Below are 14735 nucleotides of genomic sequence, written 5' to 3'. Positions count from 1 at the left end.
GTACAGTCACGTAATGTTTCTCAATTACGCGTTTTAGAAGGCTAAAATGTGTGCTTGGAAAAGAACCAAGAGCTGTTTATCTGATAATGGATGCTTTCGAGGAGAAGTTTCTAATGGAAAAATATTTCATATTTAAATACATTACATTACATGAAGATCATGTTAAAATTGCGCTACTACGGAGATCTAAATTAAATGCACAGATTAAATGCAATTTAGTACTGAACACCAGAAGGTAACGTTCAGAAGTGAACTAGATTTAGCACTGAGTACTGATATCTACCAGTACTAGATTTTCGTACTGGATTCTCGGTTATTAACGGTTCCAAGTCGAAAAGTGTTATTACAATTAATTAATTAATTTTAAGAACAATTTACAAAATATTGCAATACCAAAAAGCAAAGTTTAGAAGAAAGCTAAATTAACTCGTATTTATTTGATGCAGAGATGAAACATTTATGGACTGTGATACGCAAAATATAACAGAATTATGTACGTATATCTGTCTCCCTCTCTCTACATATGTGCGGAATCTCTATTAAGTATCTTAAACCGAAAGTAATTCAGTCATAAATTCTTAATTCTGAAAATAATTCATTCCGAAAATAATTCTGTCATTCGTATTTTGTTTTAATACTTGCATCTTCACCCGCTATAAAACTTTCTTGGTTACCCGCTGTGTTAAACATTCCGCACGTGATACTCGTGTTGATTTGGCGATACTGTTGGCGACACATTTCCTTTTTGCGAAGAGTAACCCTACTGCCACTTTTAGTGCATCAAATCCTGCCGGCATGCTAGTATATAAAACGCAAGTTACGCTCTTTCCAGTTCTCGTTTGTGAAGCTTTAAGACAACTTCGGTAGGTCTAGTACATCGGTACTTCCTTCCTAGCTAATAATTTCCCTTGAAGTTCAATTCCTATCGTTAAACTGAAATGAATCCTTTTCCCGGTGAGTCATTTTAAATGCATTCTTTGAATTTAAATTTATTTAGTCATAATTTATAGACTTTATGGTTTCGCTGCAAGAATTAACATGTATATTTGAAAAGTTCTTAAATACAAGCACATGCAAAGAGAAAGTGCTATTTTTAATGTGCATGCTGTTGAATAATCAGCATGTAAAGTGATATTTTGCAAAAGTATCTTTGAGGGAAATAATCTTTTAACTAGAATGAAACTTCTGGAAGTATGAAAAGCGTATAAAAAGTAATCGAATTCAAAAACGCATAATGGTTTTTAATGTAATCTTTTCCAGTGATAAAATTGGTCATTGTGAATTTTTCCTTAATGAATCTATTGAAATGTATCTCATTTCATTAACAAACTGCAACGTGATAGGAAATTTGCAAAACCGAATTTTATTTTCATATAGCATGTATCTGAGAAATAATGGCATTTAACATGCAAATTCAGAAATCATAGTTTTTACGAAAATAGTAACGAAACTAACGAAAAATAACGAAGCTAACGAAAAATAATAATTTTTGCCCTTTTTTGATAATTTTTTTAATTAAAAAAACAAAATATTTTTGCTTTATTACTGACAGAATTATTTTTATTTCTGGATGAAAAATCAACAATAATAAAGAATAAAATAATCATTTGGGAAATAGTACGTTGAGTTTCAATATAGTTTTTATTTAGAACATGCTAAAAATATTATATGTAAAAAAATACAAAAATGCGCATTTAAATATACGCTAAAGGATTTTTAAAAAGTTTTACAATTCCTTATTTTATCGGAAAGAAATAATTTTATTTCTTCAGAACGATATTATTACTTTACCAATAACAGAGTTCAGGGTTAAATTTTAGTTAAAGAGCTCTAATGGCTAAACAGTTTCATGTTTGATAAAGTTTAAAACTTTGCTCGTTGATTATGGAGGTTTTGAATAAACATAGGAGCTGTTTGTAAACTTCACTACAGTCATATCTAAAGTTTTACATTACGATTTAAACTTTCTTACTATATTTTGATGTCTACAAGTTTTAGGCTATGCATCTAAAATCAAAATATTGAAATGAAGTAAAAATTAGAAAAGGAAAATCAACTGGTTAAGGTATTTGATATTAACCAATATATAGAAAATTCCTGATATATAAGCTTTTGATACAATACTCTAGTATGGTAATTAATTAAATATAATTAATTATATGTGTTAGTAATACCAGTAATGACGTGAGTTTCGCAATAAAAATGAATTATTAGCTACATTAACCATCTGATTCTGAATGTATTTCGTGTTATCTTTATGCATCTATCAAATTCTATCCTTTCCTAATGCGCAATTAATTAAGTCAAATTATTTTCAGAACGAGCTTTTAAAATGCACTTGAATAGATAAATTAATAAATTAAAAAAATAATATAAACAATCGTTAAAATATTCATGTTTATAATTAATATTTCATTCTGTTTGAAAAATTAATTCGTATGTAAATGAAACAAAGGAGCAAACGTTTTAATTCATGCTTACAAGAAAACATAACTCTGATATTTTTAAAAAACGCAGGTTTTTGTTTCTATCATATAACAGTATTATTTATTTATTCTTTAGTCAGTTATTCCACAGGTGTTTCGTATGAAATTTTCAACAAATCTTTATACTGAACATTAAACAAATTTTGTACTTCTTTTATATCTTAACTTTATAGTACTTTGCTTCTTTAATTTCTTTGTACAAATAGACAAATGTTGAAATAATTCACTACATGTCTATGTTATCTCTTTTGAAATTTGATATAATGATGAAACAAAGAAGACGCAAATATGAAATAGAATTAGCTTTACTGGAAGCTGGAAAAATTCATTGTCTTTAGTATCATTTGTAGAATTTTCATCCAAATAATTACCTAGAGAAAGCTACCAAATAACGCAATTATCATTCGTAAGGCCCACCAGCGGCAGAGTGGCAAAAGCCACTAAATACAGTTATATCCGGGGTTTATTCCACAAGTCCATCCGCCGGGGTCTGAACCCCGGATTTGCATGGGCGTTGTCGTTGTTTTCCTATGTGTAACGTGGACAAGAGCCAGTTTCCCTTAAAAGTCCTCCACAGGGCATCCCTCTCTTGCCTAGCAGTGGCTAACGGCGGAGCACGTAATAAATATCAATCTGTGAGGCTCAATGTTTTCTTTAAAATTTGATTGCGTTTTATGGTCAAATGCTAAATCACGCGTAAAATAAAATATCTGTTTTCTAATGAGCTATAAAATAAAGCATGTTTCGCCCTAAAACTTCTCACAAAACTTTAGGACCACCCAAAAATCAGTGACCAACTCTCCAAGAAGCAGATTTCGTGCTGTAGACTTGAGTTTTAGTTTGAGTTTAGTTTTGCTAAAACTGAAAAATTATTCTTATTTAATTCGTCCTATTTTTAATTCAAATTAATTTATTGAATCCTTAAAATTTTTAAGAGTCCTTTAATCTATTAACATTTAATGCTAAGTGTGCTAATTTAATGCTGAATTGCTGTTACAATATAATGCTCAAGTGCTCCTTGCAAATGGCACCTAAGAGTAAATTTTGTTGAAAAGCAAAACTTTTTAGTGAATGATTATATTTTTATGAAAATTAAATTATTGTTTTTAAACGAAGTTTATCTATTCTCTTACTGATCGTAAATTAAGATTTTTTAAAATTATTTTCCTATAAATGAAAAAGTTTTTAGAGTAAAAAATCAATCAAACTTGATTCATATTTCTTCGAAACCGATTGTGACACAAGTCTCATGAAGTTAGCTACCAGTCGCTGAAATATAAAGACATCATTTAAAATATGAGTCATCGTGGACTAGTTTTTTAAATAATAAGTAAAAACCTGGATAATGATTTAACATTCCTATGGTTACTCATAATACGTTTCAAACAAAATATAATTTGTATCTATCAATGTGCTGCATTATGCGAAATTTCGTTAAATAAAATTCCTCATTTCTTTTTTGGGAACTCATTTGAAATGCTATAACTAATTCCTAAATCCAAAAACTTCAATTTATTTCATAAAATTTTCGTGGATTTTCAAAAGCTCTGGAAATATTAATAATTATCTTATTAATTATTTAATTTTATTAATATCTTATTAATCTTATTAATTATTTTCAAAATACTTATGTGTATAGTTGCTTATAATCATTTGCTTCACTTTCAGTTAATATTTCTAATAACATGAAAACTTTAGTTACCAGAAGAAATTTTCTACCTGAAATTGAGACTTAAAAATTTGAAACATGCTTACACTACACTTAATCTACAACACTTTAGCGTTTATTTACTCTGACGATAACATGAACAACTGCGTTCTCAATAACCAATCATTGATAAATCCCTGTAAAGAGGAAACATAAATAACTATTTATATCATTAAATCTGATTATTTCAATAATTTTTGCCCGCAAATGTATATGCAGAAATTAAAACGGTTTTCAGACGTTTCTACATTTACGTATTTCAAAGTAATTATCATATGTAATATCTGCTCTAATTTCCCCTCTTTACCTTTTTCTCATTTAACAAAAGGAAATCCAATCTTCTCCTTCTTTTATATAAAGAAGACTTCTGAATGGTATATAATGTTGTCATTTCTTTAGCGTTTATCATTTTGAGTGTCATTAGCTGTAATTTCTCTGCTTCTTATAATGTGTTTTGCCAACAAGAAAAACTGAGCTCCTTCGAACTAGTCATTTTAATGCAGACCTAGGTTTTTTTTTAACAACTATTTTTCGTTTCTCTTGAGTATTATGTACTCGAGAAAAAAAGAAACGTAATGGGGTAGTCGGGCCAGAAATTTTACCTTGATGCAGGGACTGTTTATTCAGAATAGGGGTTCGAATTTTATGCATCTGTAATACTTCATAGCCATATAATTCCTTTCTACTGTTTTCGTTCTTTTAATATCTCGGTTTCTGGCCTAAGCTGATATTTTCCATAGTTCTATAACTTTAAACTACCTAGGAATTGGTGACTGGAAATTCAGCATCATTAATCTTTAATATATGTGACACATTTTTTGACTTGTTGCATTTCTCATGATAATTCAATATAAACTCACGGTATTTAAAATGGATTATATATTTAACAGAAATAAGTAACTGTGTTATTTATTGAAGCAGATATAAGTAACACAACTGCACAATGACAATTAAATGTTCATATTCGAAAGACATGTATTTAGTTTAATAAATGGCAATAATTCAGGATGTTTCTCAGTTAACTGATGGTTATGAAAATTTCCGGAAATGGTACAGCTATAGCGCTTTTCCCATTTTGGATTTGTAAATGAATATCGAGAGAAAGGCGCCACATAATATAAAATTAAAAATATGCAGATGACGTAAAAATAGTTTATTTTGAATGAAAGGGAAACTGAAAGCACCAAATTTGCCTTTCATTCAAAAGAAACTATTCTTACGTAATTTCATTTAGCCACTGAATGGAAAATTCAATGGAAACTATTCTTGCGAATTTTTATTTAATCCTTGCAAACCGTGAATTTTTTTTTTTTTTTTGTTTGTTTGTTTTGCTCTTTTCTACATATATGCCTTCACTTTGACTTGCGATTGGAAAAACCGTCAAACGAAATGTCCACCTTTATAAGCTGTGCGTGTCAACCTTCATGACAGACGTGAATATCCTCAACCGACGACTGATGTCACGTGATCCTCCAGATAGTTTCAAAAATTGTAATTTGTATTCGCAGAAGATTTTATTCATTTTTTCAGACTTTACGTTTCGTCCCAAGAAAACATTTCCTGTGTGATTCCACTTTTCTTCTGAAAAATCATACAATTTTTGAGAAACTCAGTTCAACGATGTATGCTGTCAAACCAGTTACATTACTTGCTTGACTTGAGCTTTTAAGTTATTTTCAATATTACATAAGTTTATTTATATTAGGTCATATGAAAAGTCTCCGTGCTTTTCTAGTACATTTTTGAACAAACATTTTCTTTATTGAAAATAAATTTTAATGAACTACATATTGACCATTATTATCAGCTTTGGCCATTTTTAGGGTAACTTCATAATTCCATCGGTGCAGAACTTCTGTGGTTTATCGTCGAAAGCCAAGTGATTTTCAGCGGTGCTTCGGTCGTCTAGATTTTTACCATCAAAAGAGTTTTGCAGAGACAGAAACAAATGGTAGTTAGATGGGCTATACGGTGAGTGCATAAAAATTTTCCAACCAAAATTCCGTCAATTTATTCCGCGTCATCAAAAATATGTGTTGCCGCGCATTGTCGTGATGGAACACAACTACCTTTCTGTTGGCCAAGTCTGGTCCCCCTTTCTGGACTGCTTCGTTAAACGGTCGACTTGTGTACAGTATAGGGCCGAATGTTAGGTTTTGCCAGGTTGCAGCAGCTCATAACGGGGAATTCCTTTCCAATCTCGACATCGAAATTTCAGGAATGGAATCAAGCAAACCACTGCTGGATCCTTCGTTTACTCAGAGTATTCTCATCGTATACTTCACAAATTTTTCGGCATGTTTTTGAAGCGTTTTTACCTTTGTTATAGTAAAAAAGCATCACATACCGTATTTCGTCATATATTTCACTCATTTTCAAATCAATATAACTTTAGACAAGAGCAACAAATTAGAAAACTATATTCACAAACAATGGAAACTGAATGCCACCTTTTAAGCACATGTTCGTTTGAGACAATCGGGTGAGTGCTGCCAAATATATAGGCATCAATACTAGTGGCAAAAAGCGCGGAGACTTTTTATATGACCCAATAGTACACCTATATAATTAGTATCATATGAAACCGAATATCACCGTATTAAATTACCATTAATCTACACAAACCTACAGTGAGCTACACGTTTTCAGCTATAAATTAATTATTTAGTTAGAAATTACCATAGAATGAAGTTGTCACTGAACCAAGGCGACTAACATGTGTTAAATTAGAGTTTAACAGAATTGTTTAAATACATCCCAGTTCTGCCAACACAGTTAACTTGGGCTAACTACTTTAAATAAGCAAGAATCTTTAATGAAGATTACTTTTAGAAAAAATATTTCTGAAAGTATTTTAGAGAAGAGTTTACAAATAAGGTCTTTAAAGATTTTTACAAAACTACTTCTATATATCAAATATATTTCAGTAATATTGTAAGGAATTTAAAGCATTCCATCCAAAATGTTCTTGTGCAATGTGCAATTTCTAACTAGATAATTAACTTATAGCTGCGCACCCAATCATCTGTTCGAAGGCCTCTACTTCTGTCCATTGGAAAGGCATGATTGATTTTTCAAGCTTCATGCTAAAAAAGAGCTAATGACTCTATAATATGATATGGCAAATTCCAAAATGTAATCTTTAAAGAGAAAGTAAATTTTAATTTATATTTATAACTCTTTCCATAATAAAAGGGCCGGATACTTGACTTAAAATTTGTCCCGGTGTCTAAATGTGCGAAATATTGAGCATTGGCACTGAAACGCATTCCCAGCACTTGAATGGACTTCGGCACCCCGATGCTTTTGGAATTTCATTTATATGAGGGATGCTCTTTCAGAGAGTGTTCAGCGAAAGTATCCTTCCCTATAGACTGATAATCTTTATGCGAAATGTAATAAAAAGTAATCCAAACCAGTTCCATAAAATTCGCCTCGACGCTGCACCAATACTCGACAATTTACGAATATGAAGAAATTGCAGAAAAAGAAGACGGGTTTACATTTCTATAATTTTTTCACTTATTATTTCAAATATTTTCTTCCGAGCACAGTTGCTGTCATATTCAGCTGCAGATCAAGAGCTCTTGACATCGAGTTTTGGCCAGAGCAGGGAATTCATACTGACATCACGCTTCCTATGGAGCACTATGAAAAAATAGTCTCTACAGAATTTAAAAATTAAGTCATAAGAATATAACAAAGCACACAAGGACTATATGACTAAGGGAAGAGATGCCTTCATAGAAGAATTCCTACAGGAAACTAGCTGATATTCACATTACATATGGAGAAAATCACGAAAATCAGCCTTGTAGCCAGGGTTTAAATCCAGGTCTTACTACTAAGTATTCAGACAGTCTCTAACCGCTCGCTTCTCAATCCTAAAAGTTATGTTTCTAGGTTGTATGTTTTTGTGACTACAGAATTTTAGTTTAATTTCTCAGTACGTCTCAGCTAGGTTAAACTTTATTACGTGTAGCCTTGCAAAGAATTACTGCAATTTCATAACTTCAGGCTGAATTTTTTAATATTATTTGATGATCATTAGAATAAAGTATATTTCTCTGCATAAAAAAGAAAAAATTAGTCAAGCCGCTCTAAACGTTAGAAAGTCTTGTTAAATGCTTTGGTAACTAGTAGAAATAAATTAATATTTCTCTGGTGATCATACAAACAGCTTAGGAAAGATAGCCAGTGAAATGGCCCAGAAGAAAATAACGCAGCCTTTAATAAGTTTGACGTCGTATGTCTCTTTAAGTCCGCAAGAATGTTTTCGGTTGAGGGGAGGAAAAAGGTCTTAAATGCCCTTTCTTCCACTTTTCCTCTTCTTTTATCGTAAGAATGAAAACGTGCTTCGTTTAAATTAGGAAAAAATATTTGACATAACGGATAAAATTTGACTATTGGAGAAAGTAAAAGGCAGAAAAATGTGTTTTATAAGAAATGAAATTTCTAAGGGTTTGGTTGGTTTATTTCATTATAGCAAAGCATGTTAAGATTACTGTTCAGTTAAATTTCTGGGGGCCAGTAGTTACGTTGGCCAAAAAATAAAGCGTAGTTTATTATTTTATCTTTCATGTATTCTTGGAAGGAAAGTTAAGATAGTTGGGTAGGATACCGATTTCTTTTATGCAGTTCGCATTGTTTTAGAAAACAATGAGCAGCATTTTGCTTCATTTAATTTCTGTGTAAATTTTCGATGCGAATCGGCTTTGTTTAACGCTTTACAATCATCTCCTTCCGTTCTTTAGTTTTGTTGGTTGGATGTTAGCTCAGGTTACTTGAATATAGTAAAGGACACGTAGGCTATTTGCCTAGGGAAGGAATACTTTCGTAGAGGGTTTTCTAATGGAAAATGGCTTCCATTCACGCTACCCATCGGAAAAACAAAAAAAATCATGTAATAAACCTATTCGTTTAGAATCGAACCCAAGCCACAGTCTAAATATTCAGCGGTCATTATTGACTCGGCCATTTTTCATGCTTGTTGGTAAGATGTTATTTCACGAGTTTTATGAAAGCAGACCAGTATCCGAGCGGTAAAAATTCTTAACACTGGTAGTTTGGTCAGGGGTTTCAGTTCTGGTGAACGGGCTGGCTGTATGGCTGCTTTCTCTTAGGCAGATAGCCCTCGAGTGCTTTGCCATAAATCAAAACAGATATAGATAAATTTATAAAACCATTCAATACAATAATTATTAATGAGCTGTGTAAAGGCTTTCGAAAGGTATGTTGTTGGAATGCAAATGTATCCAGTCTATCTGCCATGCTAGTTCGTAATTTTTAAACTAAGTTTCAGTCCCAAAAGAATTAAAAACAAAATTAGGCATATGAAATGCTCCAAATATCAGGATTCGAATTTCATCGAATAATAACAATAATATTTTATTCGATATCTATACCATACTGATCAAGGAATCAGCTCTAAGAAATCATTAGGTTTTTAGGAAAAACGTAACAAATCTAAGCTTTGCCCTGGCCGAGGTACGAACCACGGATGTTTTATTTGCAAGCTGAACCAGTTTACATCAAGGGTGCATTCACGGGGGAATGCCATAATTCCTTACGTTCTCTCCCCTCTCCCCAGTTGAAAAGCAATTGGAGAGAAGCGCGAGTCTCACTCGATCGAATCCAGATAGTGATAAATTATCATTCACAACTCTTTTTAATTTGAGCACCAGACTAAAAACCATTAGGTTTCTAAGGGCAGGATAAATGATAAGTTAACAATAATCTCTCTGAGCTTCGAATCACGGATCTTCCATTTGCTAACTAGACCAATTACATGACGAGATCACGCGTAGATAATGCGTTAATTCCTTATAAGTTAAAATAAACTAAATTCAGCAGTATATTCTATTCTGCTTTCAAAGTATGACTAAATAAAGATATTATGTTAAACTGGGCGAATGAAGTTCTCGTTCATTAGTAGTTATTTACATAATTTCCAGTAACTGAAGCTTTTCTGCTGAAACATACTTTCAGAATATATTATCTGAAGGATGTGCATTGCTTTTACCTTTTTATTTGCTTTCAGATTAGCTTTGCCAGACTATAGGACGGGAAATTAATTTTTTTGCCTCTTTAATAACTATTAACAGGCAACTAAATGAATTTCTTTTCGCTACCAGGGGAAATGTTAACAGGTGACATTAATAATCATAGAATGTAAAATTAATTAAAATAACTGGTGTATAGAGTTATCTGCTTTCAATTTATTTAGAATTACATAATAGTTTAAGATACTAGGCTATTGAAAAAGTTCTATCCACCATTTGAAATGAAAATTATGAGTCGATTTGACGTCGGACATGACGCAGTGATGATATAAGTTTTGGCCAATAAAATGAGTAGACACAGAGCATGTAAATGTAACTTGTGTGAAAAAATAAATCATTCATACTAAATTCGAATCATTTAAATTGGTAACTGATGTGCAGCATATCTGACATTGTTTGTTGTATGAGTTTGATAGAGGCAATACTGCAGCCTTAGCATGCCAAAACATCAGTCAAGTATGCGGGGAGGATGCTTTTGACAATAGCATGTGTCGTCTCTGGTTTAGGAGATTCAAAGACTGATACAGAAAATGCAAAATTCGTCTGCGTTCCGGATGTTTTCTAATAGTTTCTGAGCAGACTTTTGACAAAGCAATGTCCCGTTGTTGAAAAGTAATCGTAAAGCTAATCCACACACAAAAACAAGGCCGGTAAACAAACAAGGTCAGGCTCTTTCCAAGCCTTAGGGGCTCATTAATTGTGAGCATGGGTCTGGCAATCCCGAGGTACCCTAGTTCTCTATGAGCTCACCCTCTAAGTGAGACGGGTATCACGACCTCGTTGGCCCCAGTGATCTCTTTCTCCTTCTTTTCCCTCTTTTCTTGGCTTCTGCTTTTTCTTTTTTTTTTCCTTGAGGTTTCCTTCTCGGAGGTTGGCTTAAAGAAAGGTGCTGTTACATCCTTTGTTTTCAGCTTCTCACTGAAAGAAAATTGCCCGCGTGTTTACCGTGCGTAGAGACCCATAAGGCTGGAAAGGAGGAGCCTAGTAGTTTAGAGGAGAGATACTGTCCCTTAGCACGCTGCTTTGGATTATGCTTCAGTTTTTGTTAACGGGAGGTATATATTGGCCCCGTATGCATCAATCTACTGTTAAAGTTTCCTTTTGGCTTCGGGTTAAGCAACAGGAGCATCTGATAGGCACCTCGTTAAGGGTGGAGAGCTACTTCAGGAGCGCTCTGTGAGCGTATAGACATGACTGGCATTAATGCTGGTATTTGCATCCCTTTGTTGGACTCAGTAATGGGTGGTACATTCATGTCCGAATTAATTATTCTTTTTCTATAACATGGCTTTTTCAATCAACTGTATTTACCAAACAAACTGCACATTTTGATAATTAATAAATCAATAAATTCATAAGCTAACTCCGGAAATATACCTACTCACGCAAGCTATGGAACTGTTGAAACGATTGATAAAACGCAAAAGGAAACTTCTGTTAATCCTGAATTACGTTCTAACGAAAACTACCGATTACTGGTTATAAATAACATAAATGGTGAATTGCAGAAGTTGTCTTTTTTCGTAAACAAATTAATTACTTAATTAATTATAAATTAATTACTTAATAATTAGCCATAGACGAACCAAAGAATGTCTTGTCTAGAAGCTTGGATGTGGTGATTTACTTATAGAAATCACATCTTACAAACAGACATTTGCACTTTCCAAGCTAACCTGCTTAGGAAACACAAAAATAAAAGTCTCTCCTCATAAGACGTTAAATTTCTCGCTGGGCATCATTTCAGAATCAGACCTAATAGCTGTTTCAGAGTAAGAAATGATTGCTAAACTGAAAGACCAACATGTATGCAGGGTTCGAAGAATTAAGGTATGCCGAAATGAGCAGCTTGTAAATACGAGATATATACTAACATTTAGCACTCCGGTTCTTTCCAAAGCCATCAAAGCAGGATATATATAAATTATCCAGAGTGAACATAATATCCATTTCGTGCGTTGTTTCCAATGGGCATTCTAAGATTATCTGTCGCGGCATCTTACCTGTGCTAGATGCTCAAAGGTGGGACATAACAGTGAAGGCTGCATGAAAGCACCGCTTTATATCAACTGTCAGGGAGAGCATCTGGCAGATTCTAGATCTTTCAAAAAATGGGAAAGGAAAGAAGAAGTGTAGAATATAAAGGTCACCAGAAACATAGCCTATGCAGAAGCAAATAAAATAGTGGATAGCTATCAGCCTCGTCCTAACGTTTCTTACACCGATGACACTAAGTCTTCTCGATCAACTACAATTCACACATTACCTAGTACTCAACCTGAGAAAACTCTTCAAACACCAAGCAGCAACCAAACAGGCAAAAGAGAAGTAGTAAAAAAATTAATAGTCTCAATGTTTTGAGTGATTTAAACAAGATCAATACTTGCGATGTTGGGTTCTGACAAATCTTGAAAGAACACAGATGCAGATACAATTGCTATATCTCAATATATACGGATGGCTCAAAGACCAAGAATTAGGTTGGATCAGCATTTGTGTGTGGAGGTACTATGAAAATCTTTAGGCTGCCTGAAGCCTTTTCTGTCTTCTTCTTTGAAATATTTGCCATCTATAATGCTTTGACCTTATTTTGTAGGCAGCATGGCAAGAAATACATCATTTATGCAGATTCAAAAAGTGCCTTGATATCAGAGAAAGCCTTTAATAATAATAAAAATCCTTTAGTTTGGGAAGCAGTTAAGCTAGGTCAAAGCTTGAAGGATCGGGGTTACAGCATCGTTTACTGCTGAGTATCTGAACACGTAGGATTCAAAGGGGAATGAATTAGCTGATATTACAGCTAAGTCGTCTGTTGAAAATCTCCACCAGTCTATATCCTATGGAGATATTCAGAATGTCGTCAAAAGCAGAGTGTAAGATAAATGGCAGCAGTTATGGAGACTCAAGTAAACAATAAGCTGAGATGTGTAAAAGCTAGGGAACTGAATAGAAATCGTAAGGAGGGAAGTACTCTTGATTTGTCTACTTATCGGTCATTCAATGTCAACTCCTCAGTATTTATCAAATGAAGGGAATGAACGTATTATGCAGTAAATACAATTATCTTTTATCCATTGAACATATTTTAATTATTTGTCCTCTTTTTAATACTCTTAGAGTACAGTTTTTCATAAAAAAGGACGAACCCCATTTTAATATCTTTAGCTTTTTAAAGGCTGTCAAAATGTATTACCGCTTTTAAATTTTAACTGCATTTTAGGATTTTTAACACATAACCATTTCAGACAAGTGTTTTCTAAACAGAAAATATTTTTAAACTTTGTTTTCAACCTCTGCTATTGCCGTTTCTTTACACCAAATTTTGGTTTTCCTCTATATTGTTTTGCATTTCGTTATGTCATTCAGTTCTATTAATATTTGATGTTTTATTTATGTATTTGTGTGAATCCAAAGATTTAATCAATGAGTCTTCATATTTTTCTTTCATCTCACGTGTGCGCGTATAACTTTATGCTAGCATATCGTAAATTTTCAGATTATGGTCCAAAACTCTCTTCCCCACTAGGTCCTTTCCAATATTAGAGTTTAGTGACTTCACCTGGGATTTAACAGTGGGAGAAACGAAGGAAGTAGGAAATAGTTGCTTTTGAGCTGACTATGAGTCAGTGATGTCACGAAAGAGCAAAATTTGCACAAAACAATTATTGAAAGACGAATGCAAGCACTTAATCTCATCCCAAAGCTCAATTAGTATATTCAGCGTCAGATCTATGAAAAGAAACTACAGGCGAAATGTAGTACCTGTGTTTCTTTGCTTTTACATTCGAGAAATGAACAATTTTTGAGCGGATTGTAATGCGTGATATGCGGTAATATCAAACATCGAAGAACACCAAATCGCGTAGGACTGTGTTGCTGCATTCACCTCAAAATGAAAGCTGCACCCCGAAAATGTTTAGTTAAGTACGTGGTGGAGTATGAAAGAAATAATCCACTGAGTTGCTCTCGAGGAATCAAACCATTAATTACTGACATGTCCTATCAACAGTTGGATGGATAGTGGTGAAATTTAATACGTGAGCGGACAGCATTTATCAATCGCTATTGTATTCTATTTAACAAGATGACGTCAGAACTCACGTTGGTTTAATGACTTCTGAAACCTAATCGTAATTCCTTTGTTCTTAGTTATGTAACTCCTTAAACTTTTAACCTTTGATAGAGTGTAAGATGTGCAAACAACATCACAAAATGTTTGGATTTAAGTAAATGAAATTTTTTATCGACAAGGGATTAATCTGCTGCAAGAGAGATGGAAAAAGGTCATACTAAATGTTGGAAATAACGTGAACACATACGAATTTTATTTTTTAATTTATTTTTCGTTTTCACTTCAAACTGGACAGAACATTTGAACGCATCTAACTATTTATCATCCACTGAGAATTTCATAAAACAACCTAAAACTGTAAAATTAATCAAACTGCAGAGACTTTAATGAGCTGGCTATCTCGCTAG

The 14735-nt window shown here is 33.1% G+C and overlaps 1 protein-coding gene across 1 annotated transcript in view; it reads left to right on the top strand.

Annotated features, from left to right (window-relative positions):
* Positions 1 to 797: 797 nt before the first annotated feature.
* Positions 798 to 14735, top strand: part of LOC118182555 (chordin-like protein 1) — a 156690-nt gene continuing 142752 nt past the window's right edge. Inside the window, exon 1 of the mRNA XM_035351925.2 lies at positions 798 to 954. Coding sequence (XP_035207816.1) covers positions 939 to 954 — 16 coding nt within the window. The 5' untranslated portion in view covers positions 798 to 938. The remainder of the gene's footprint in view (positions 955 to 14735) is intronic.

Source organism: Stegodyphus dumicola, chromosome X2 (genome assembly GCF_044657685.1).
Source record: "Stegodyphus dumicola isolate Sdum_Otavi_A_Nest chromosome X2, ASM4465768v1".
Classification (NCBI taxonomy): Eukaryota; Metazoa; Arthropoda; class Arachnida; order Araneae; family Eresidae; genus Stegodyphus; species Stegodyphus dumicola.
The sequence above is the reverse complement of the archived record's forward strand: the minus strand, read 5'-3'. Positions and strand labels throughout refer to the sequence as shown.